General features: G+C 40.5%; 1 protein-coding gene and 1 long non-coding RNA gene across 4 annotated transcripts in view; both read left to right on the plus strand.

Moving 5' to 3' along the window:
- Nucleotides 1-5,418, plus strand: part of LOC132541436 (uncharacterized) — a 29,097-nt gene extending 23,679 nt beyond the window's left edge. For all 3 annotated transcript variants that reach the window (XR_009552644.1, XR_009552643.1, XR_009552642.1), the window contains 2 exons: nucleotides 4,209-4,285; nucleotides 5,124-5,418. This is a non-coding gene — a long non-coding RNA (uncharacterized LOC132541436). The remainder of the gene's footprint in view (nucleotides 1-4,208; nucleotides 4,286-5,123) is intronic.
- A 4,914-nt stretch (nucleotides 5,419-10,332) lies between these two features.
- Nucleotides 10,333-26,892, plus strand: part of PRKACB (protein kinase cAMP-activated catalytic subunit beta) — a 123,807-nt gene continuing 107,247 nt past the window's right edge. The window contains exon 1 of the mRNA XM_007524725.3: nucleotides 10,333-10,657. Within this exon, the coding sequence (XP_007524787.1) occupies nucleotides 10,612-10,657 (46 nt within the window). The 5' untranslated portion in view covers nucleotides 10,333-10,611. The remainder of the gene's footprint in view (nucleotides 10,658-26,892) is intronic.

Below are 26,892 nucleotides of genomic sequence, written 5' to 3' on the forward strand. Positions count from 1 at the left end.
GGGCGCTACCAACAGAGTAGCTTCATATGGGGTGAAGCAGATAAGATGCTTGGTTTGCCTGTGGGCCAACGGGAAGGCCTTTCTCAGAGACTCGTAGAGGGACTACTGAATGTAGCCCACTACACAGAAGGATCCCTATCCCTTTAATGGTTTTTAAGAGCTCTTCAGGCATCTTTCCCAGACATTCTCCACTTCCCTCCCCCCAGCAGTGGAGCTTTCTGTTTAATGCTCTGTGTGCCATAGGAACTAAAACTCTTAGTTACTCTTTAGATCATTTAGGAGCCTGGGCATTCATGAGTAAGCCTTCTCTCACCCCATGGGAGGAAACATGGACAAAAGAAAACCTCTCTTGGCTCTAAATTATGCTAAGAGAAGGTATAAAGTCACATGGTTCCTTTTACCCATTCAAATGTGTTCACACTCATATATATTGCTTCAAACAAAATGTTAAAAAACAAAAACAAAAAACCAACTTCTCCTCTAGAAAATTGGACTACAACAAAGGTCCTCTTACCCACTGGTGATTGACTAAGTCAGTGTTTTCCAGGGGCTTCTGGGCTGCAATAGAGAGAAGCTGGAAATGATACACAGGTCACCCTAGTGTCCACAGTCGGGTCCCAGACCTGTGTACTTATTACCTAATGCACTGGTAGGCAAATGCCCTCATGTATCCCTTGATGTTTAGTACTGGACGCCACAGTTCTCATGAAATCACTTAAATTTTTTTTTAATTGTCTTTGCTTACTTATTAGATAGAGGCAGCCAAAAATTAAGAGGGGAATGGGTGATAGAAAGGAAGAGAGACAGAAAGACACCTGTAACACTGCTTCACCACTTGCAAAGCTTTCCCACTGCAGATGGGGACTAGAGGCTTAAACCTGGGTCCCTGAGCATTGTAATGTGTGTGCTCAACCAGGTGTGTCACTACCCAGCCCCTCATGAAATCATTGTTATGTGTGATGGATGCTGACTAGGTGTAAGGGATGCATTGGACCAACCTTCTCGTGGTGCATCCCGTGAGTACCCATTCATTGGGGAAACTGACGATCCTTCCTAGCAGACTGAATCCACATGGATCCAAGTCACTTTCAAAGCCAGCAACAAGCAGCTCCTGACAGCTTTCAACCTGACCTGTTGACTGGCTACGGAAGAAGGGCAAACGCTAGAAGAAGAAGAACTAGGTGTAAAATAAGCGATGTCTTTCACCTCTGTGATGTTGACCTCACCCCACCTTTGACTTTGCATTTTAGTTTAATGTCAAATTAAAAAAAAAAAGAATCCAAAGCATTTCTCTCTCGTTACCCTTTAACCCTTTATTTTAGAATTTTACTATTCTCTTATTTTGGTAAACTTATTTTGGTAAAATGTTTCATATATATATGAAACATTGGTAGAAACAAACTGGGAGTATGGATCAATCTACCAATGCCCATGTCCAGCAGAGAAGCAATTACAGAAGCCAGAATTCCTACTTTTTGTAGTTCATAAAGAAATTTTGGTCCATACTCCCAGAGGGCTCTGTCTGAACTCCAATTCCATCAGGACCGGAAGAGAGAAGAGGACAAAAGAAAAAAAAGATCTACCTGTGAAAGCTGATAAATTAAACTATCACCCTGACATTAATAAAAATAGATTTATCTTCAAATTAAAGAAAAAACATTGGGTTATGATAGCTATAACATTTTGTAGGTAGAAGGACAATGATAAGGATAAGAATTGTGAAGTTACTACAGGCATTTGTCAACTCTTTTAGAAGTTTTGAATAATAAAGACACTCAGGTTATTCAACATTTTTGCAACTTAATGTTTTAGTGATTCCTATTTCTTGCAGGCTATCTGAGAATTACACTCAATATCTAATTATAAAAATAAATAGTACTATGATAATGATGGAATTCTCTTTATTATCCTTAGGATAACTTTCCAGGTTTCCAGAAACAAAGATAGGGCACTGATTAGACGAGGGAGGAATCCTATCACCTATAGGCAAGCCTGAGATGGCTAACACCAGAATACTCTGAACAGAATAGACTCCTGCACCTTGTTAGAACACTTTCCCCTTAGCCACTTAGCTCACAAAAACCTTGTTTGAGGCTGGTGCTTCAAACATAATGCTTGCATCTTCAAAATCTAACTTTGCCAGTCCTCAATGCTTTGAAAAGGAGATGTAATCCCTGCTCAGAGAAAACACGGTTTATTCTAATTATTTGTGGACTCCAGTCACAAGAGTTTTTCTAGTCATTAAAATTTATTTCCCCCACCACCCCCAATCAATCTTCCCAGGACTTTCATTCATATGTATAACTCTTGCTACACACATTCTACCTGAACTTGAACAAGGGCAGGCTGTGTCTTCTTGTTTCAATTCACACTATAAACAACTGTGCTTTCCCTAAATTATCTAGTGTTACGTTTTCCACATTTTTGTGTGTGCTTTTGCTGGTGTGTGTTTTTTTTTTTCTACTTAAAATGACCTTCAGATTTTTGTTTTACCCTTTGCAGCTCAGTGAGCACCTGATGTATCATCTCAAACACAATAAACATGTTCATGATGAGAAAAGAACTGACCTGGAAGGGTAGTGCCGAAATGTTAGTGTGCCTAGGTGCAAGGAAATAGCAAGCTGCCTTGCAGAGAACAATATATTTTACATAAGCTTCATTCAGACATGAGTTGTCATGCTGGGCTCTCACTGTTGATGAGTAGAATTGGTTCACTGTTGATGAATAGAAGAGCATCCATCCTCGCCTTGTTTCCTGGGGAAATTACCTTAGGGGAAAGCATTTGATCTTCCACGGAGTCTGACATTTGCTGTAGGGTTTTTGTAGATGTCTTTTTTATTTCCTGGTTGGAGAGGGTCTCTAGTACATTTATTTTGCTGAAAGCTTCCCCTACCTCCCCGCCGCTGCCTAATTTCTTGCTTCAATCAAGGATAGAAATTGGCGTCAAATGATTGCTTTCATCTACTGAGACAGTTGTCTTTTTGTTTTTTTTGTTCTGTTAATATGGTGAGTTGCAGTGACTGAGTGTTAAATGTATGGCCTTATAGTTCTGATAAGCCCACTTGGTCATGACATAGTATCCATTTTATAGATTGCTGGGTTTGTTTCATCAAGAATGCTGACATATTATTCATCATTGATGTTGGTCTATTGTCTTTTCTTGTGATTTCTTTGTTTTGCTCTTGCATTATAGTAATGTTCATGAGTTGGGAAGTATACCATTTTCAAGTTCTAATCAAATATTTGCCTGGAATTGGTAGTAGGAAGGCCACCTGTGCTCAAGTATCTACCTGCAACCTGGCTTAGGCTTTCCCCCTCCCCCCACTTCCTTTTTGTTAATTTTGACCAAAAAAAAGGTTGGTCTAAAACCAGAAAAAATTTAAAATTTCCTCTTCATTAAAATTAAAAATGCATTTTTTTCAAAAGATACCTAATAGGGGCTGGGTGGTGGTACACCTGGTTACAGTGTGCAAGGACCTGGGTTCAAGCCCCCAGTCCCCACCTGCAGGGGGAAAACTTTGCAAGTGGTGGAGCAATGCTATAGGAATCTCTCTGTCTGTCTCCCTCTTTACCTCCACCTTCCTCTCAATTTCTGACGGTCTCTGTATAAAGATAATAAAAAATTAAATATATCTAATAAAATGATAAGGCATAGAAGATAATATATTTGCAAAACATATTAAATATTTGTATTCAGATATCTGGCTTTTGCAATCATAAAAAGTATAACTAAATAAATACAGGAAAATATTTTAGCAGATATTAAAAAAAAGTATGCAGATAGCCAAGGGATAAATACTGTCAGAAGTCACTCATAAGCATACATAATAACCACAATGAGATACTGCTGTACACTTTGCTAAAATGCCTAACCTTAAAACAGCTGATTATGCTGCATGCTAATGTAGAGCGATTCGATCTTTAAAAAAACTTTCTTCATTTACTTATTGGGTAGAAACTGAGAAGTCAAGAGGAAAGGGGGAGATAGAAGAGAAAGAGAAACATCTGCAGCACTGCTTCATCCCGTGTGAAGCTTCTTCCTGTGAATGGGGGTAGGGGGCTTGAACTCAGTTCCTTGTACATTGTGCTCTTTCACTTTTACAGGCCCTTATTATTATATAGAGGCCACATAAATATTCCAGGATGATATTTCCATTGTAACACCAGTTAATTAACAACCTTAACTTCACCTTAATTTCTCTTGTCAGGCAATGTAATACGCTCAAAGATTCTGGGAACTAGGACATGGTCATCTTTGGGGAAGGCATTATTCTGCCTACACTAGGTAAGCAAATCTGTCTTGTATACTAAAGTTATATGATTTTATGGGCAGACAATCCCACCATATGTCTTGGAGCCCCCCACCTCAGATCCCTGCCCCACTAAGGAAAGGGAGAGACAAGCTAGAAGTACAGCTTTACCTGTGCACATCCATGTTCAGCGGGGAAGCAATTACAGAAGCCAGACCTTCCACCTCCTGCAACCCACAATGACCCTGGGTCCATACTCTCAGAGGGTTAAAGAATAGAGAGGCTATCAAGGGAGGGGATTGGATATGGAGCTCTGGTGGTGGGCATTGTGTGGAAATGTACCCCTCTTATATTATGGTCTTATCAATATTTTCATTTTATAAATAAAAATTTAAAAAAGAATTAATTTAAAAAAAGAGATATGATTTTAGGGGCTGGGTGGTTGTGCACCTGATTAAGAGCACGTGTTACAGTAAGCAAGGGCCTGTGCCCTCAGTTCCCCCAACTGCAGTGGGAAAGCCTTGTGATCGGTAAAGCAGGTCTGCAGGTCTCTCTTTCCTCCTAACCCCTTGATTTCTGGCTGTCTCTATCTAATAAATAAAGATAGGGAGAGAGAATATATTTCCAGCCACGATATCATCTCCCCAGACAATAACTAGGATCTACTTGCATATCAGATTTCAGGCTCAGGGGAAAAAAAAAACTAGTATAGCCACAGGCCCTTTGGAATATAACTAAAATATGCCTACTAGCTATCTACAAAATGGAGACAACCCGGCCCCTACACCCAACTCTTCATCTGCACTATTCCAGCCTTTAGGTTCATGATTAGCCAAGAACTTGTTTGGCCTTGTATGTTAACTCTCTTTTCAGTCACGAGGTTCCAGATGCTAGCATGATGCCAACCAGACTTCTCTGGAGAGACAACCCCACCACTGTGTCCTGGAGCTTCTCCAGAACCCCACCCCACTAGGGGAAGAGAAAGGCAGGCTGGGAGTATGGATCGACCTATCAACGCCCATGTTCATCTGGGAAGCAATTACAGAAGCCAGACCTTCCACCTTCTGCATCCCACAGAGAACCTAATGGGGGTTGGTTGTATTGTCATCTGGAAAACTGAGAAATGTTATGCAAACTATTATATTTGCTGTTGAATGTAAAACACTAATTCCCCAATAAAGATATTTTAAAAAATCACCTAAAAACTCAAGAATTTACAACTGTGACTTCTTTAGTTTCCACTGCTGCTAATAATAAAAAAAAAAAGAATAGGAAAGCTATCAGGGGAGGGGATAGGATATGGAGATCTGGTGTTGGGGATTGTGTGGAGTCGTATCCCTCTTATCCTAAGATTTTGTCAGTGTTTTCTTTTTATAAATAAATAAAAAAGTTTCATACCTGAGACTCTGAGGGCCCATGTTCAATCTTCATTACAATAAATATTGAAAAAACAAACCAAAAAGCAAGGACCTTACTTTAACCATCACACTTCTTATCAAAGCTAACTTATTAATAAATTATTAATAAGATATGGAAACATATAACTTATTTCTCTTAAATATCTTCATGAATCTAATTGCATTGTGAGCAAAACCGGCAATTTTGCTTTTAATTTATTTAATTTGATAGGATAGGGAGAAATTGGGAGGAGGAGGAGGAGGAGAGAGGAAGAGACATCTGCAGCTCTGCTTCACCACTGATGAAACTTCTCCCATGTGGGATGCAGACTGTAGGACTGAACCTGGGTTCAATGTGTTCACTCATTTGGTGCACCACCACTGTCCATCCCCTGAGTATGGTTTAATCTGTAACTACCCTTTACTCATGTATTCACCCTTACAATAAATATTTATTGAGCACATACTATATGTTAGCTATTACCCTGGAAATACTTGATACAGTTATGACAAAATAGCTTACATTCCAGCAGGAAGTTTACAATTTTTACGTCTTTCTGAAACATCTGGTATGATCTATGGAAAATCAATATGCAATCCTCCCCTCATGCTGCTATTAATTACTAGTGATCTTCCCCACCTGTCTGAGAGCACCATCCAATGCTGACTGATCTAACAGCATTTCACTTTGTTTTCTTAGTGTCTTGTTTACATTTATGATGGTTCTGGGGATGGAACCTGGCACCCTTGGGGCCTCAGGCATGAAAGTACTTTAGCATAACCATCTTGCTACCTCACCAACTCCACTCACACAATTTCTTAAGTGCAGGGAACAGATTTTATTCATTTTTATACATACATCATACTACTGAATAGCGTAAGAATTCATTCAAATTTAATTAATCCACTAAACTTCACATCCAGGGATACTGAGGCCTAAGGAAATTAAACAATTTATGTGAAAATAGTGGTCATAGTAGAACATAAGCACAGCTTTCTTCTTTTTCCTGCTGGAACTAGGGCCTTGTGCATATATGATTTCACTAATTTGGGCCACTTTTTTTTTTTCCCTTCAGACAGAGAAATTGAGAGTGGAAAACAGATTTATCTGACTACAAAGGTCAAACCCAGTTTACTTCACTACAAACAATTCTTGTTTGTCATTACCAGTAAATAGAAATAAAATTTTACTTTAGAGGGTTAGAGACACGTTTGTGAAAGATAGGTTCCAGATGCAAAGCTTTCATAAGATTTCACGAAAGATTTTGCCTCATAAGTCTGATGATTTTATAGGGAAGTCAATGTCTTATGAGGTTTGTTGTTATTTTTGGCCTAGAAGTACTGTGAAAACATACATAACTCAACACTGAAATATCAGAACTTTAGTATAGTAGTAAAATCTGAACATCCAAGACAATTACCTTTTTTTTTTAAAGAATATATTACAAATTAAGAAAGAAAGAAAGAAGGAGCAAAAGAAAGAAGGAAAGAAAGAAGGAAGAACGGCAGGAAGGAAAGGAAGAAAGAAAAAAAAGAAAGAAAAAAACCTGATTATTTCTCCCTTTCATGTTTCCTCTTAAGGCCTTCAGGTTTTTTTCTTTGTCTTTTTCTTTTCCTGTGTAGTAGAAAAGCTCCAATTCCACTGACTCACTTTTTTCCCCCTCTACTTTATAAAAGATTCTTAAAAGACATTCAACTATCTTAGTTTCTTGATCTGCAAAGAAATACTGAAAAAAATGAATACTGAACTTCAGGTAATAGAGAATTGTTGTTCAACAGATTAGAATTATGCTCACGAAAACTTTGTACTGTAGTGGAAAGATTTTAACAATGATCATATTTGTAATTTATTAACTATACAATTATTTTCTTGTTTTGGAAGTATTATTCTGTCCTTTACTGGTATTTAATGTAATATGATTTGGTTTAAGATATTCAATACAGAATGATAATGAGCTACTATACTGTGGACCTTCAGATTTCACTCAGAACAGTTACAATCTTATGATGGCTACATTCTCAAAGTTAGTTGATATAAATATAATTGAACTGGACACTTATAATAAAATGATCTGGTCATATTTTCCAGCAGTTGACAACCTCAACTTATCTTTCCTGGTAAATGTAAAGAAAAAAAATAAGTATTTGTGACATAATTTGTTTTCAAAAATGCTTTACTTTATAAGTATGTGAAAATCAAGTTAACAAGTGAAAATAAAACAAATTAAGTATAGGTAACAATTTACTATTTTTTTCTAACACTTTTGTTCCTGAGTTAAAAGATGACAGACTAAGAGAACTGGAGTAGCACAGTAGTGGTCTAAGCAACAGATTTTAGTGTTTGAGGCACTAGTAAGGGGCAGGACTTTAATTCCTAAGCCTTAATTTTCTCTTCTGCTAAACGTCCCCCCTCCCAATGAGGATTATTGCTCCCTGAGTGCACATATCCATCATTCTTGGTGGCTATTTTTTCCCTATCTTTCTTCTTTCTTTCTTTTTAAATATTTATTTATTTCCTTTTTGTTGCCCTTTTTTATTGTTGTTGTAGTTATTATTGTTGATGTCGTCGTTGTTGGATAGGACAGAGAGAAATGGAGAGAGGAGGGGAAGACAGAGAGGGGTAAAGATAGACACCAGCAGACCTGCTTCACCACCTGTGGTGCTACTCTCCTGCAGGTGGGGAGACAGGGGCTCGAACCCGGATCCTTCTTATTGTCCTTGCGCTTTGCACCACGTGCGCTTAACCCGCTGCGCTACTGACTGACTCCCTTTTTCTTTCTTTTTAATAGAGGGTGACAGACAGGAAAAAATAGGGGAGAGAAGTCAGAAAGATTGACACTTGCAGCACTGTTCCAATGTCAATACTCCCCCCCCCCCGCCCCTGTGGGTGGAGACAAAAACTAGTTTTAATAACGATGAAATTAGTCCCACACAATGATGGCTGAAATTTAGAGTGCTACCACTTGCTATTTGATTAAATTTAACCTAATACTTCATTTTTCTGAACTTTGCTTTATTCATCTGTAAAATGGAACTAACATAATCTGTCCTGCCTTGGTGAGTTTATTTTGGTAATCAGATTTAAAAAATAACAGCGTGCCGGAAAGGAAATGTGTTTATTAAGTATTAGAAAATGTAAAGGTAATTATTTCCAAAGCAACTACCTCCAGTACAGTTTTCCTTGGTACATAGGGATCAAATGAATTATAATTTGTTTGCTTTAATACTTTGAATATAGCATACTTGACCCAAATAAATGCTCCATAAGTAAAATTCATAAAATTGGTACTAATAGCGGAAAACCTAATGAGAAATGTCTATATTTACTGCTTTGGTTTTTTTTCTTTGTAATAAGACGTATATTTTAAAATTTTGACAGAATTTTCTTGACTTACTTGCAAGTCAAAGGTCACTCATGAAACAGTGCCTGCTGCCTTGGGACACAAAATAAATTTATGGGCTTCAGCCCCTAGGGAATTAGCTCTTCTGTTCTAAATTTGGAATAAATGCTCACAAAGTTCAAAGGGACAAGCAACAGAAATCTCTAGCATGCCACATCAGCTGCCTGATAAGCCATCTGCAAGTTCGACTGGTCTAAGGCAAGTACTTAATAAACACGCAACTACCAGTTGGAAATGGATTTAACATGGCACCTACATTGAAAGCAGCTGAACACAATGTTGCCATCTAGTTCCACTGTGCAAAAATAGTCACGTTTTCCCCTTTCTCTCTGCCTTGGGAAGAGTGATACCACAAAACCACAGTGCACTGGAAACACCCAAGGGCTGGGCTGGGGAGACAAGACAGCAGCAGTCACAGGTTCAATCCCCAGTGCTATCATAAACCAGAGCTGAGCAGTGCTCTGGTCTCTGTGTGTATATCATTCACCTGTATCTCTCTCTCTCTCTCTCTCATTAAAATAAACAGAATTAAAAGTAAAAACAAAAAACCAAATAAAAAACACCCAACGGCAGGACCATTAGAAATGGGAGTTCAATGTGGCAGGGCAGTGGTGCACCCGGTTAAGCGCACATATAAACAATTGCAAGTGCAAGGACCTGGGTTCGAGCCCCTCCACCTCCCGCCCGCAAATGGGTGAAACAGGTCTGCAGGTGTGTATCTTTCTCTCCCTCTCTCTGTCCTATTTAAAAGAAAGAAATGGTAGTGGTGGGCTCAGTCAATAGTGGAATCTTGTAAGTCACGATCCTAACTGGGAATGAAGTGGTTCCCCGCGGCTGCTGCTGACCCAGGCAAGAACCAGGGGGGCTTCCTTCCCGGGTTCTAAGCGCCCCTATGACGATGCTTTGTGGTCAAGGAAGCCTTGACCGAGTCCCTGCATGACCTCCGGCGACCCAGACCAAGGGCACAGGAGAGGAGACGCCGTGGTGAGATGACGGACTCTTCAAAGCTAAAGGTTCCCAGGCCGCGTAGCTGGGCATCCGGGAGCCAGTTTGGGTATAACCGCGGCCTGGATCTGCACGTTGCATTAGCCGGCCCCTCCAGCCACCTCCGGCTCAGCCCCCCGGAGCAGTCACCCGCGTGCCGGGCATACACGTCATTTCCGGCGCGCGCGCGCCCGCCCTCAGAGCGAACCCGGGGCCCAGGCCGGCGCGCGCGGCTGCCCGGCGGCGCGCAGGGAGGGCGGGGCGGGCCAAGGGGGCGTGTCTCCCCGCCGCCGCCGCCGCCGCCGCCGCCACCTCCACCTCCACCGCCGCCGCTGCCGCCGCCGCCGCCACCGCTGGCGTCCTACCGCTGTCGCGGGCGCTGAGGGAGTTTGCCGAAGCTCTACCCTCAGATCCTGCCCGGTCTCCCCGCCCGGGCGCCGGGCGCCAGCTCCCGGAACACGCAGCGCTCCGACCGGTGCAGGAGCGGGGAGCTGCCCGAGCCCGTGGAGCGGCGGGAACGGCCCCGGCAGCCCCTCCCCACCCTCCCCTCCCTGACCCCTTCGTGCCAGCGCCCCGGTCATGGGGAACGCCGCGACCGCCAAGAAAGGCAGCGAGGTGGAGAGCGGTGAGTCAGGGGCCGGGGCTGGGTACCCGCCGAGCGGGCCGGCGCGAGGGGGCTCCCGCGCGCTCCCCCAGGTCGGAGCCCAGAGGCCGCGGCCACCGTCCAGGCCTCGCCGCGGCCGCCCGGAGCCGCGAGCCGCTCGCCCGCCGGGGCCCTGGGGACCTGCCGCCGCCTCGCCGCTGCTCCCCCTCCCCCTTCCTCTCCTCCAGCTCCGGCGCGGGAGCGGCGCGGGGCGGGATGCGGAGCGGCGGGGGAGGGGGGGGGCGCGCCTGGGGCTTCTGGGGCTGGAGCGAGGGGGTGAGGACTCACACTCACATTTACATTCACATTTACACTATGCATACTCACGCACACTCACGCACACTCACATTTACACTCACGCACACTCACTCATGCACACTCACTCATGCACACTCACACTCACTCATGCACACTCACTCATGCACACTCACGCACACTCACTCATGCACACTCACGCACACTCACACTCACACACTCACGCACACTCACTCATGCACACTCACCCACACACGCACACTCACACTCATGCACACTCACTCATGCACACTCTCACGCAATTCACATTTACACTCATGCACACTCACTCACGCACACTCACACTCACGCACACTCACGCACACTCACACTCATGCACATTCACACTCATGCACGCTCACACACGCTCATAAACACATACACTCAGACACACGCACTCACATATACACACACTCACACACACATTCTCACACTTATATACACATTCATACACAAGCACACACGCACACACATTCATTCTCACACACACATACACACTCACACACACGCACTCACGTGCACTCACACACACATGCACACACCCCTCTCTAAATATGGTCCAGATGCACCAGGTCTCCTGCCATCCTAACCCTTCCCTCTCATTCCCCTCCCCTGTTTGGGAGCCACAGGTAGTGGAGTGAGCGTGTGGGCAGAGTTGGCTCTTTTTCCTCCATCACTTGAGTCCAGGTCCAACCAGTTCACAGGGTGCAGGGAATGGTGGTGGTGGTGGGTGGATGGTTGTCCCTCTGTCTGTCCATCTGTCTGTCTGCCTGTCTGTCTGTCTCTCTCAGGTGAGGTCGGTGCTGGGTGGAGAGAAAATGTGTTTCAGACCCTCTTTCAGCTCTTTAGATTAAGAATACAAAACCAAACAAGAAAACAACACAAAACAAAACAAACAGAAAAGCCACCCACAGGATTGAACAGCTACTTCATCTGCTGCTGCACCATTAGTTTCCGCAGTGTGTGGTGGATTTCTCCTGAGAACCTAGCATGTGCTCTCCGCGCCCCCCACCCACTACACACACACTTTACACTAAAGTAGAAATGATGCAGAGTGAATTTCTGTTGAGCTGCGTGGCGTGTCTCAGTGTGTTGTGTGTTGAAGTGGCATTGCCTGTGTTGGGTTCATCTGATTTTAGGGTTCAGAATGGGCAAATAACAAAAGGACTAGGTGACATCTCAGCACTCCGGGCAGTGTATGCACGGTGATTTATTCAAGTTTGTGTAAATAGTGTCTTGCTGTTTCTGTAACATGCTGTAGGCTGATTTTGTAACTTAGCATGAAGGGAGTAGGCTTCCACCCCTTCCTGTATCAATAAAGCAGAATCGATTAAGAAGAATGTAGTCTTGTTAGTTTAGTGTCAGTAGATAGGAAGTTAGGTAACATTTGCTTCACCAATCAGGCATTCCAGAAAAGTTTGATGTGCTGTCATGTAAATTACCAGTGAATTTATGTATGTGGTATAGAAATTTTAAAATACATTGTAGAGGTAGGACATTGTTAGGTTTTGAACTGCATAAAGATAGTAACTAAAGAAAATATAAGAATTGTGAAAAGTGTAAAGAATCATTTGAGTAAGATGAGTGGCAACTTAAAGTTTTGTTAACGGTAAAAATATGTGCTAATTGTGTTGCAAAAGGATATGCTTAGTATTTGTGGTAAGTCATTTGGTAATTGTAGACTTTCCTGTGATTTATACGCTTATATTAAGTTCTTCTCTAGACAGTATTAATTTAAAAGTCACAATTGTGGGAAAATCTAGGAATTTTTACAGAAAACAGAATGGAAACTTTGCAGTTTCACTTGGAGTAATGCTCTCAGGTGTGTGTTACTGCCCTTTTATACTTTGTATCCATATGTCTGTGACTATGAAAGCACTGTCTTAACCACTACTTACCTAACTGCTCTTTATATTTTTCAAGAATTACTCTTGAAAATATATGCCATTCAAAAACGGAATGCAGGTATTTAAACTTCAGCTAATACATGAAGCTTGAACTTCAGAAATTTGAGTATGTATATTTTCTAAAATGTTTCAAATTCTTGTCATGTTGAATTGTTTTATTTTTCTAGTCTCATTTTTTTTCACTTTCTCTACAGATACCAACATATATAGTATATGCCAATTTTTTTTTCAAGCTGGGAGGGGCCTTATTTGCTTTAGAAAAAGTGTGGGAGTCTGGTAGTAGCACAGAGCGGGTTAAGTGTGGGTGAAGCGCAAGGACAGGCGTAAGGATCCTGCCTCCAGCCCCAGGCTCCCCACCTGCAGGGGAGTGAAGCAGGTCTGCAGGTGTCTATCTTTCTCTTCTCTCTGTCTCCCCTCCTCTCTCAATTTCTCTCTGTCCTATCCAACAATGACATCAACAACAATAATAATAACCACAACAAGGCTAAAACAACAAGGGCAACAAAAGGGGAAAAAGTAACTTCCAGGAGCAGTGGATTCATGGTGCAGGAGCAGTGGATTCATGGTGCAGGCACGGAGCCCCAGCAATAACCCTGGGACAAAAAAACAAGTGTTAGATTCGTGGGTCGGGTGGTAGCCCAGTGTGTTAAGTGCACGTGGCTCAAAGCTCAAGGACCAGTGTAAAGATCCTGGTTCGAGACCCCGGCTCCCCACCTTCAGGGGGGTCACTTCACAGGCAGTGAAGCAGGTTTACAGGTGTCTTTCTCTCCCCATCTCTGTCTCCCCTCTTCCTCGATTTCCCTCTGTCCTGTCCAACAACAACAACAAGAATAACATCAAGGGCAACAAAATGGGAAAAATGGCCTCCAGGAGCAGTGGATCCATAGTGCTGGCACTGAGCTCCAGCAATAACCCTGGAGGCAAAAAAAAAAAGTGTTAGATTTTACAGGTTGCCTATGGATCTTTGTACTATATTCTTGGGGCAAAGGTTATTGAAGCTGTTAAGACTTCTACCAACACTGAAAAAAGTATGGAAACTTGGATGTAGATTTTCCCAAGACTGCAACTGGTAGATCCACCCTATAACATCTGTACGCAGCCTGACTCTAAGAAACAAGAAATGCGGGAGTCGGGCGGTAGTGCAGCGGGTTAAGCGCACGTGGCGCTAAGCACAAGGACCGGCTAAGGATCCCGGTTCGAGCCCCCGGCTCCCGACCTGCTGGGGAGTCATTTCACAGGCGGTGAATTAGGTCTGCAGGTGTCTGTCTTTCTCTCCCCCCTCTCTGTCTTCCCCTCCTCTCTCCATTTCTCTCTGTCCTATCCAACAAAGACAACAATAATAACTACAACAATAAAAAAACAAGGGCAACAAAAAAAGGAATAAATAAATAAAAAAAAACAACAAGAAATGCTTCAATGTTTCTTTGCTTCACTTTATTATTACTTATAAAAGCCTTGCTTGTTTTTAATAAAAACTTTATTTGGATATATTAAATATCTTAAGGGAGAGTTATTTTTTCTTGAGCCATTCTCTGGATTCTGTACAATAAGGTTGAAAATTAATTTGCCTTGAAATTTTTTCAAATAAAACCATATTAAGTTGACTTTATATACACACCACCTTTATTATTACTGTTTATACTTATTTTTTCTCATTAAGTGTATGCTCTTCCTTCATGTTAGTTAACAAAAATTGCTATTTGAACTTGTATTACCAACTTAGATATATTTAGAGATTTGCATCTTTCCATTTGGAGTATTCAATTAAAGTTTTCTATCATGTTCAGAAAGTTTCTATACCTGTTATCTAATGTGTTAGTCACAGACTGTGACTTCTTACACACTTGAAATGTGGTCAGGATAGCTTAGAAGATGAATTTTTTTTTTTTTTTCATTGCCACCAGAGTTATTGCTGGGTCTTGGTGCCTACACAACAAATCTACCACTCCCAGTGGCCAGTTTTTCCATTTTTTTCTTTCTATTTTTATTTGACAGGGCAGAAAGAAATTGAGAGAGGTAAGGAGATAGAGAGGAACAGAGATAGACACCTGCAGACCTGCTTAACATCTGCTGATTTGTACTCCCTACAGGTGGGAAGCAGGGACTTGAACCTGCATCCTTGTGCCTCCTGATATGTGGGCTTAACCCAGTGCACCACTGTCCAGCCCCAGGAAATGAATTTTTAACATATGTATCATTAAGTATTTGATATATTGTATCACATATATTGTATATCTTATATTGTATAGGATAAAAATGCCATATCATATTCCTGTCATCGTAATTTGTGAATTCTTACAGATATGTATAGACGAACAAAATGTTAGATTTGTTTTTCTTTTTTTTTTAAAAAAAAATATTTATTTATTTATTCCCTTTTGTTGCCCTTGTTGTTTTATTGTTGTAGTTGTTGTTGATCTCGTTGTTGGATAGGACAGAGAGAAATGGAGAGAGGAGGGGAAGACAAAGAAGGGGAGAGAAAGATAGACACCTGCAGTCCTGTTTCACCGCTTGGGAAGCGATTCCCCTGCAGGTGGGGAGCTGGGGGCTCGAACCAGGATCCTTACACTGGTCCTTGTGCTTAGCTCCACCTGCGCTTAACCCGCTGGGCTACCGCCCGACTCCCTAGATTTGTTTTCTTATACTAGAAGTTAATTTATTTTCTCATTTCCTCTGAATAAGCATTTATAAATTTAGTGATCACATTATAGTTGGTAATATGCATATAATGTATAAAGTTAACTACAAAGAGGAAATTAATTTCGTAGTTACGATGACAGGAATACGATTTGGCATTTTTATCCTAGAACTCAAACATTTTTAAATACCTTATCTCAGTTGAGCATATTTTCATAATTTAAATTTAAACTTTTTGTAAATTTAAATGCTGATTAGGAACAAATCTCATGTGGAGAAGATAGCATAATGGTATGCAAAAAGACTCTCATGCCTGAGACTTCAAAGTTGCATGTTCAGTCCCATGTACTACCACAAGCCAGAGCTGAGTAGTACTCTGGGTGGGTGGGGGGGGCATCAGTCAACAAAAGAATAGGTAAAATTGTCTATTGTGGTGTACAATAGACTAGTAATCAGGTACAAAGACTAATTAATGTTGTAATAAAACATGGATTATTGTCAAAAGTATGCTGTGTGACAGTGTCAGGTGCAGAATAAAACACATTTTCTTATTTCATTCATATCATGAACTTTCAGAGGAGGCCTAAGTAATCTATAACAACATGACAGCAGAGGTTGCTTCTGGTGGTCTGTGCTGATTGACTGGTAGGAACTCAAGGAAATATTCTGGAGTCATGCTAAAGTTCTAAATCTGGATAAAGAACATTTGAGTTACATAACTTTATGTATTTTTCAAAATGACAAAATGTAGTCTTAAAATCTCTATATTCCACTACTTGTGAATTCTACTTCAGCTAAAGAAATAAAGAGAAAAATTACACACACACACACACACACACACACACACACACACCCCTCAGACCTCCCAGTTGTCAGACTTTTAAAAGGGAAATGAGTAGCAGGTATTTCTTTTAACTCTGTGGATTGGTAGATGTGCTTGGCAGTTGTTTTCTTTGGGTTAAGAAAGGAAAAGTCACAAACAGCAACACCATTCGAGTGATAAATATACATCGTCTAATCTAGTTCGATGATTCTGTCATTCATTTTGTGCAGATTATCTGCTGTATGGAATTATCTCATGTTCAAAAACTATTTTTCCCTCTGTTGGTCAAGTGTCCTCTACTTAAGATGTAGACAGATTGCTGCTTTTCATTGCCATAAGCAGGATAATTAGAGACATGAAAACCAGCTTAGAAAAGTAAGCCATGGCTGAGTGGCAGAAGTAGCACGTGAAAAGACCCTTGGAAAGCCAGGCTAGCTATTAAGCTCCTGCCAGTTAGTCAGGAATCGATCATAAATCATTTTGATATTCCATTAAGTTCATAAAGTAAAGCAATTAACATGATGTAGAAAATTGACTACATATCTAGGTGATCGTGTTAGTATTACATATGTGAGCAAATTTCAGAGAACTAAGCTTTTAAGTTTTCTAATTACTATTTCTTACATTTAAGGTTATTTGCTTATTTGTTAATATGAAAGAGATGGGGGGAGGGGGGAAGAGAGGCCAGAGGGTTATTCTGATATGTGTGATGCTGGGAGTTGGGGATTGAATTTGTGATGCCATGCTTATGAATCAGTTAAAAAGATTAAGTGTATCTCAATACTTTTCTTTTTTTCTTTTTATTTTATTAGTGATTTAATAATGATAAACAAGATAGTGGGATAAGAGGGGTACAGTTACTACCACCAGAGTTCCACACACCCTCCCTTCCATTGGAAAGTTCCCTATCCATTATCCTCTGGAAGTATGGGTGGGAGCTCTGGCTTCTATAATTTCTTCTCCAATACTTTTCTTTCTTTCTTATTCATTCATTCCATAAGCTTCTAATGGGTGACAGATCGTGCAAGGCAATAAGAATAAAGATTAGACAGGACACAGTACTTTTTTCTGTAGATTACCTGTAGATTACTTCCACTGGGTCAAGTCAGGAAATCAAAAAGTTAGTATAAAAAATCTTAAACATTTTTTCATGAAAATATATTGAGAGAACCCATGGACAGTATGGTCATTTTCCATTATGGGGAGGGGCAAAGGTTTAAATTAATTAAAAGGGATGGTGAGTCTTTAATTGAAAATGGAAAATGATCAAAGGGTGTGTGTGTGTTCTCTTATTCTCCCAGCTACAGTGAGAAAATGACTTGGATGGTCAAGCAGTGTTTTTCATATTCTTATTTCATTCATAGTTCATCCCCTGTCTTTAGAGGGTTGTTTGTTTGGAAAGAGAATGGGGGGGTGGCTTGGGTGGTGATGCAGGGGGGGGAGGTAATGAGAGGACCAGAGCATTGCTCAGCTCTTGAATGAGGTGGTACTGGAGATTGAACTTGTGTTAAAATTTGATCTTTCACTTTTCAGTTGTTATGTAAATTAGATTCAGTAATGTTATGTATCTGTGCACGTGATTTCTGAATCAAATTTGAGACTTTTAAAATAAATGCACTAATTGACAATTCACTGATGAATAATGCCGTATCACATTTGGCATTGCTTCAGCCTTGGAAAATTCATTATAAAAGCTGTATCTTCATATCTGATTTTCTGTAACTATAATATTTCAGGCTTTATGGCTAACATTTAAAGTTGTATCCCCAATAATTTACTCTTCATCTAATGTTAGCTTTTCAATGACTTTGTTTTCTCTTGTAAGGCAGCTGTTGAATGTAAACTTTTATACATCCTTGGTAAATCTTTTTTTGTCTGGATATATATGTGTATGTATATGTAAATATATATAAATGAATATTAAGTTTCTATATCATACTATTTTTAAGTAGCTGATCATATAGCATCAAGTGAGTATTGTTCTGTGTGAGCCATAAATGTCAGAGTCATGTTTATACAGATGTTATTTTTTATAAGAATAAGATCTACTGATGATTTAACTCCTCCAGTCTATTCACAGCTCAGCTGTATTTGAACAGGAAAGAGCATGAAGGCTAAACTAAGGAGAAATATGAACCTTACTTTAGGTTTTAGTCTTACCCCACTTTAGGTTTTAGTCTTGATGTTACTAAATAAAATATAGGCCAAGAATGGAAATTCCTCCCCAAAAAAGGGGGGGAACCTACCATAAGAAGACAAAAAAAATCCTTGTTGATTTATTTTGAATTAATTACTTGTGTACTAGAGCACTGTCCAGCTCTAGCTTATAGTAGTGCTGGAGATTGAACATGGGACCTTTGATGCCTTAGGCCTTCAGGTTTTTCTGCATAACCATTATGTTGTCTCCCCAACCCTCCCTGTGCCAATATAGTTTGCTATGGTCTTGAGTGTTTGTGACTCCCTCCTCCTAATTCATATGTTGAAATCCTGACACTCTGCCTTGCCCCAGGTGGTGGTATTAGAAAGTGAAACCTTTAGGAAGTGATTAGATTGTGAGAGTGAAGTCCTTTTGATTATAATTAAGAAGCTAATTAATGCCCTTATAAAAGAGTTCTAAGAGAGCTTTCTTATTACTTTGGCTATGTGTGTTTACTGTCATCTTTGTTTTTTTTTTTTAATTTATTTAAGAAAGGATTAATCAACAAAACCATAGGGTAGGAGGAGTACAACTCCACACAATTCCCACCACCCAATCTCCATATCCAACCCCCTCCCCTGAAAGCTTTCCCATTCTCTCCCTCTGGGAGCATGGACCCAAGGTCATTGTGGGTTGCAGAAGGTAGAAGGTCTGGCTTCTGTAATTGCTTCCCCGCTGAACATGGGCATTGACTGGTCGGTCCATACTCCCAGTCTGCCTCTCTTTCCCTAGTAGGGTGTGTCTCTGGGGAAGCGGAGCTCCAGGACACATTGGTGGGGTCTTCAATCCAGGGAAGCCTGGCCGGCATCCTGATGACATCTGGAACCTGGTGACTGAAAAGAGAGTTAACATACGAAGCCAAACAAATTGTTGAGCAATCATGGACCCAAAGCTTGGAATAGTGGAGAGGAAGTGTTAGGGAGCTACTCACTGCAAACTCCAGTGTACTTCTGCTTTCAGGTATATATTTTGCAGTAGTTTATGGATACGTGTGAAGATATGCTCTCTCTCACAGAAACTGGTGTATATCTAGGTTTTGGGACTTTGTTAGAAAGTGAACCACCTGAGATGAAATTAGAGTATACTATGAAAGGAAAGGTCTCACCCGAGTAATGAAGCTGAAGGGTTGTCATTCCACATGTGAAGTCTCTGGACACAGTCTGAAGTGAAGCATGTTGAGGTGGCCATCTTTGTTTTAAAAAATATTTCTATTGTCCTTTTTTTTTTTATGAGCAGTCTCATCCATCAACCCTTTGATTTTTAAATTTTTCTTCTTAATCTGTTTAGATTACATCATCTCCCACATCTTTTACATTTTGACCTTTTAATGTTTCTAACAAAAATATAACTGATAAACTCTTCTCAGCACCTTTATCAAAGAATTAAACAGTGATGAAGAAAGCCATATAGACAACTTTAGAAGTCAGCCTCGTAGGGACTGTCGTCAACAAAACTTCACAGTTCTATCACATTTATCTGATCAGCTATGTCTTCTGTTCTCCTCCCTTTCATCCTCCCTCCTTTGCCACTTTCCTCCTTTCCTCCTCTTCCTCTTCCTCCTCCTTCTTTTAAGATAGAGAAGCAAAGAGAATGAAAGAGGCTGTAGCACCAAAGCTTATTTCAGTGTGGGTCACATACATGGCAAAACAGCACTTTATCCACACAAGCTCTTAATATTTTTCTGACCCACACAGTTTGTTTCCTGCACTTTTCTTTACACCTCTGAACTCCCCATTATCTCTTTTATTCTGTTAGGCTCTTGCCTCATATTCACAAAGAAAAAAAAAGGCATCAGATGAGAACTCTTTCAATTTCTCTGTGTGAAACAACTTCATCTCCTGTATTTTAAAACATATTTTATTTATTAATGAGAGGGATAGGAGAGAGAGAAAGAACCAGACATCACTCTGGTACATGTGCTGCTGGGGATTGAACTCAGGACCTCATGCTTGAGAGTCCAGTGCTTTATCCACTGTGCCACCTCCCAGACCACTCCTCCTGTACTTTTAAAATATTTATTTATTATTTATTTATTATTGGATAGAGACAGAAATTGAGAGGGGATAAAGGAGATAGAGAGTGAGAGAGACAGAGAAACACCTGCAGCCCTGCTTCACCACTCATGAAGCTTTCCCCCTGCAGGTGGGGACCAGTGGCTTGAACCTGAGTCCTTGCACACTGTAATGTGAGTGCATAACCAGGTATGTCACCACCTGGCCCCTAAAAACCTTTTTATTTATTTATTATTGGATAGATACAGAAATTGAGAGGATGGAAGGCGGGGAGAGAGAGGGAAAGAGACAGACATCTGAAGCCCTGTTTCACCATTCCGGAAGCTTTGCCCTGCAGGCGGGGACCAGGGGTTTGAATCTGGGTCCTTGTGCACTGTAATGTGTATACTTAACCAGGTCTGGCCCCACCTCCTGTATTTTAACTTAGCATCTCACTCTGTTATAATAGGGGGATTGCCTGTTGTATTTATCAGTTTATTTACCACAGCAATCATGTATTTAGTAATTTAAAGTAATTAATTTTATAATTTAAAACATTTATTTTTCTAAGGAAAATCTAATTTGGGTAGAACCTTATGAAGACTTACTTTTTTTTTTTTTTAAACATTTTATTTATTTATTAAAGAGAAAGATAGGAGGAGAGAGAAAGAACCAGATAATCACTTTGGTACTTGTGCTGACAGGGATCGAACTCAGGACCTCATGCTTGAGAGTCCAATGCGTTATCCACTGTGCCACCTCCTGGACCACAAGACTTATGGTTTATATGTCATTAATTTACTCAACCTAGGGTCCTAAAACTATTCATGTGTTTTCTTGTTGTACATATTATAGGTGGCTGAAACCTTAACTAGGACTTTCAAATGGAACACCTGCATATAACCTTAATATGTGACCCAACTTTCTTATATCATGGTAAGGCAGTTTCAGGGTCTAGGGAAAGAATTAGGGGGAAGCTGTATAAGCTCTTTATTACCTAATATTAGTTGTGCTGCAGTCTGTTCATTAGATGTGATTCACTTTGATAAGTCTATATTCAAAGGAAGGTGAATAAGATTCTATTCTTTGTTGAAGTAGTTAAAAAATTGATATATTTGAAGAACTTTCACAGTATTCATCTTTTTCTCTGCAATAAATATTGTCATTTTGGATTCCTTTGCTTATGCTTTCTTATGAATTCTATTTCTTCTCTTTCATATTCAGCCTTCTGTTATCTTATGTACTCCTTTATCTTGAATGGCTTGCCTTGCAATTTTATTTTGTATTCTCTTCCTTCTCTTTTTTTTAATTAAGTTTATTTATTTATTTATTTTCCTTTTTGTTGCCCTTGTTGTTTAACATTGTTGTGGTTATTAATGTCGTTGTTGTTGGATAGGACAGAGAGAAATGGAGAGAGGAGGGGAAGACAGAAAGGAGGAGAGAAAGACAGACACCTGCAGACCTGCTTCACCGCTTGTGAAGCGACTCCCCTGCAGGTGGGGAGCCGGGGGCTCGAACTGGGATCCTTACGCAGGTCCTGGCGATTTGCGCCTCGTGCACTTAACCCGCTGCGCCACCGCCCGACTCCCGTTCCTTCTCTTTTTTATCCCTTACCTATTAAAATGAAGTAGGTTGTGATTTATGGTACATGTGGTCAATTCAATTGCTATTTGGTAGCCAGTCATATAGTTCAAGTGTGTGTTAGGTAAAACCCGAAGGCAGAATTCATAAAAAAAAAAAAGGGGGGGGGAGTTTTTGGCTCAGCAGGTAGAGTACATGCCTTCTATTCATGGGGTCTTGGATTTTATTCCTGGCACCACTTCAGAGCACCATACTAAGAGGAGGCTCCCATGGTTGAATTGACTCTCTACCATGTATGAGGGCCAGGTTTGAGCATCTAAGGAGAAATTTCACAAGCAGCAAAGCAGTGCTGTGGCATCTCTCCTCTCTCTCTGCCTTTCACCTTCTCTGAAAAAAGTCCACGAGAAACAGTAGAATTGTGTAGGTACAAAGCTCCAGTGAAATCCTTGAGACAGCAATGAAAAACACCATGGACAGCACCAGGACCTAACACTGATGGAGCTGCATGGATGACTGGATGACTGAGCGGCGGTTCTGTAACACCCCCCCCATGGGTGGAGGCGGCGTCTTTTTGTATTTCAGCTACTTGTAATCAAGATGTAGAGAATGTAAACTACATTTAATGCAGCTCAGCTTTTAGAATTCAGCTTGTATGAAAATTGTGGTCTGTCTATAAATACATTGGTATGCAATAGTATGAAACAGTCAAACTTGGTTACACGAACAATTTAGTAAACTAGAACGTATCTTCTAACCACCTTTAGGCTTTCTTTTAATTTAAATATTTACTTGTTGAATAGATACAGAGGAATCAAGAGGGGTGGGGAAGATAGGCAGGGAGAGAGAAAGAGCCACCTGCAGCAGTCCTTTATTGCCCCTGAAGCTTTCCTCCTACAGGTAGGAACCCGGGGCTTGAACCCAGATCTTTGTACACTTAATGTGTGTGCTTAACTAGGTGTACCATGGCCCGCCCCCCCTTTTTTTTTCATAGCCTCCAGGTTTGTTTTTTTTTTAATGGCTGGGTTTGATCTTACTCTTTTCATTATGCAAATTTCTCTTTCAAAGTAAATATTTTAATGGCTTTAAAGAAGTCTTTTTTATTCCTACTGTATTCAGGTATCAGTTACACAAAAATCACAATTTTTTCCCAGTGATTGTTATGACTGCAATGGTCGAGACCACTGCATAAGGAGAGTAAACAGGAAGTAATTTATTTATTTTTTTGTTGGGAGTTACTTTATAGGATTTTGTGAAGTAGAATTTTGACAAAATGTTAGTAATGCTTTTTTTTTAAGTAGATCTATTTTTAAAAATTTTATTTATTTTCCCTTTTGTTGCCCTTGTTTTTGTTGTTGTTATAGTTATTATTGTTGTCATCGTTAGATAGGACAGAGAGAAATGGAGAGAGGAAGGGAAGACGGGGAGAGAAAGATAGACACCTACAGACTTGCTTCACCGCCTGTGAAGAGACTCCCCTGCAGGTGAGGAGCTAGGGGCTCGAACTGGGATCCTTAAGCTGGTCCTTGCTCTTCGCGCCATGTGCACTTAAACTGCTGCGCTAACGCCCAACTCCCAGTAATGCTTTTTAAGTAAAAAAAATAAATTATTGAATTATAACCTACATACAAAAACATTTAAATCCAGGATAGAAGAAATTACATGATGATTATGAAAAAAGACTTTCACGCCTGAGGCTCCAAAGTTAGTGGTTCAGTCCTCTGTCCTACCTTAAGCTAGAACTGAGCAGTGCTCGGGTAAAGTGAAACAAAAACAGTAACAAGGGAGTCGGGCGCAGTGGGTTAAGCGCACGTGGTGCAAAGCTCAGGGACTGGCGTAAGGATCCCGGTTCGAGCCCCCGGCTCCCTACCTGCAGGGGAGTCGCTTCACGGGCGGTGAAGCAGGTCTGCAGGTGTCTATCTTTCTCTCCCCTCTCTCTCTGTCTTCCCCTCCTCTCTCCATTTCTCTCTGTCCTATCCAACAACAAAGCAACATCAACAATGGCAATAATAACCGCAACGAGGCTGCAACAACTAGGGCAACATAAAGGGGGAAAAATGGCCTCAAGGAGCGGTGGATTCATGGTGCAGGCACCGAGCCCAGCAATAACCCTGGAGGGAAAAAAAAAAAAAAAACTAACAATAAGAACAACTAAATTCTCATATTTATTGCTGGATTTGATAAATGGATGACATGGAGTATCACTAATGCCACTTAAATAGGATATTATTTTGCCAGAAACTTAGCACCTACCTCTCACCCGATCATTTCTAGCCTTAAGAAATAGGCTGTAATATCAGGCATTCCTGAAATACCTGTTTGGCTGATTGTTTTTCACATATTGTGAGTTTTACCCATGCTTCTTTGTATAGAAGCACTAGTTAATTTTCAAAAATACATTAAATATTATATGAATAAAGCAAAACTTACCTATTCTATAGTTGGGGAATTAGAGTCATTTCTATTTTGAGGTTGTTGTGAACATGTACTATAAATACTCTTGTATTTCTCTTGTACACGAGTGTTGGTGGATATGTATGTTGACGAATATTTGCTTAAGTATATGTTACACATGTATGAGAAGGAGAGAGATGGATAATGAATTGTGGAATTGCGAGTTGATGGACTGACTGTGGTTTTGATAAATGTTACCAGTGAGATTTCCAGAGTTGTTGAATTAGCAGTTCTTACGGTTTTTAGCTGCTCCAAATCTTCCCTAAACTTGATTTTTTGTTTACTATGTCAGTGTTTCTGTTGTTCCTCTTCAGATGACCACATCCTAGTTTTTTTTTTTCCACATCCTAGTTCTAGTTAGCACATCCCTAATGACTGCCTGTTCATTATTTTTCCATATATATATATATATATATATATATATATTACTTGTATATCCAAAATATATTCATTAAAGTACATTTCTGAAGAGGGACCAAGATTGAACCACCTAGTAGGATCTGTTTTCCTTTGCCTTGGTAACCAAAACAAAACCACAACATACATGGAAAATCCTGCATAGAAATGATTGGACTTGGCTCTGAGACAGGCTTCCACAGCTAGCTACAGGGGCTCAGCATCCAGGAGGCAAGGATACAGAAAAACTCGCTCACCAAACGTGAAAAGCTGCTTGGTGCAACCAAAAGCCACAATCTAGAAGAGACCCATAAGATACAGAATTTTAATCAGACAGGCAGAAGATATGCTGAGCTAAAATTCTGCAACTTCAGTCATATTACAGTTAGTGTCTATAGCTTTACAACAGAATGCTATACAAAATAAAAGGTATAATTTGTGGAGGAGTTACACAGGTAACAAAGCAGCTTGGAATTTAGTGTGGGTTCCATGTTGGAATTTAGTGTCCATAGTAACGATCTTAGGGACTGAGACAGGGAGGGAGAAGCACTCCACTTATGGGGCACAGCCTGCTGAAATCTGTTCCCAGCCAGTTTGCTGCACACCTCCAACCTGAAGCTTCTGGTCATTACTCAGGTTGGTGCAACCTTGGGTGTTCTAGTTCCATCTAGGCATTTATGACTATGACTCTCTGGCCGCTGATCAGGCCCACTGCAACATGGTTCCCTTATTGTAGTACTTACAAAGCATCAACTATAATGAGAAGACAGAAATACCTGAACTTCTGGATTCATATCGCAACTTCAAGTAAATCCCAGACTCATCAGAACTATATAAACTTCCTAAAGAAGATTTCAATGGAATGATTGTCAGGATACTTACAGAAAAGTTCAGTGGGAAAAAAACTTCAACAAAGTTGAGAAAGTAGGAAAAATTCTTAACAGAAACTAAAGGAATAAAAAACATAGCAGGAAGGCAGAAGTCAGATGTCAGAGTAATGAACTGGAGGGTTGGGTCTAGGAAACATTTCAAGAAAACAAGCAAAAAAGAAAAAACAACTGACAGATTCGGATAATAGAAGAGGATTATGGAACAATGTCAAGAGGATTAGAGCCCAGATTTTCAGCTGATGTTATAATCAGATGAAATTTTAGGAGGTCTTGAAAATAGATGTGTGCAAATAATATATGATTAGACAGTGGACTACAACAGATTCTTAGCCATATTTTCCATACAGAGGCTTAGCTGATTTCTTCACTCCATTGGATATGAATATGATTGGGATTCTTCAATAATAGCAACAACAGACGGTGAAGCAGGTCTACAGGTGTCTTGTCTTTCCCTTTCTCTGTCTTCCCCTCCTCTCTCCTTTTCTCTGTCCTATCCAACTGTGACATCAACAACAACAATAATAAGTACAACAACAATAAAACAAGGGCAACAAAAGGGAAAAAAATTAATAAAAAATTAAATAAAAAATACCAGCAACAAAATATGGTAGATGTGATTGATGCTAGGCCAGTTCCAGGCTTATGTCTGAGAACACAATCTTTGGTTTTATAGAAACCGCCTACTATGTAAGGTGTCTTGTTATTCTGAGGACAACCTGTTAGAATCCCAATTATCCACCTGAGTAGGAAAGAGCAATAATGAGAGAGACTGGCTACTTGGAGTAGCGTGTAGGTAATAGTGAAGTTTTGTTGTTTTCGATGGGGTATGTTGTTTTCTCTGGGCTGGCTTCACGGGCGGGTAACAGACGACCAGGGACTCATGGCTGGGTTGTACGCAGTATCTCTTTATTCATGCAGGACACAGCACAATCTAAGACTAGCTAAGCTAAACTCAAGGTACAGTACAGTACTCTAAAACTCACAATGCTGTCTTTATATATACTTCCCAAGTAGGGTGGAAACAGGATGTGACATAGAGAGGGTGGAGAG

This window comes from Erinaceus europaeus, chromosome 11, assembly GCF_950295315.1.
Source record: "Erinaceus europaeus chromosome 11, mEriEur2.1, whole genome shotgun sequence".
NCBI lineage: Eukaryota > Metazoa > Chordata > Mammalia > Eulipotyphla > Erinaceidae > Erinaceus > Erinaceus europaeus.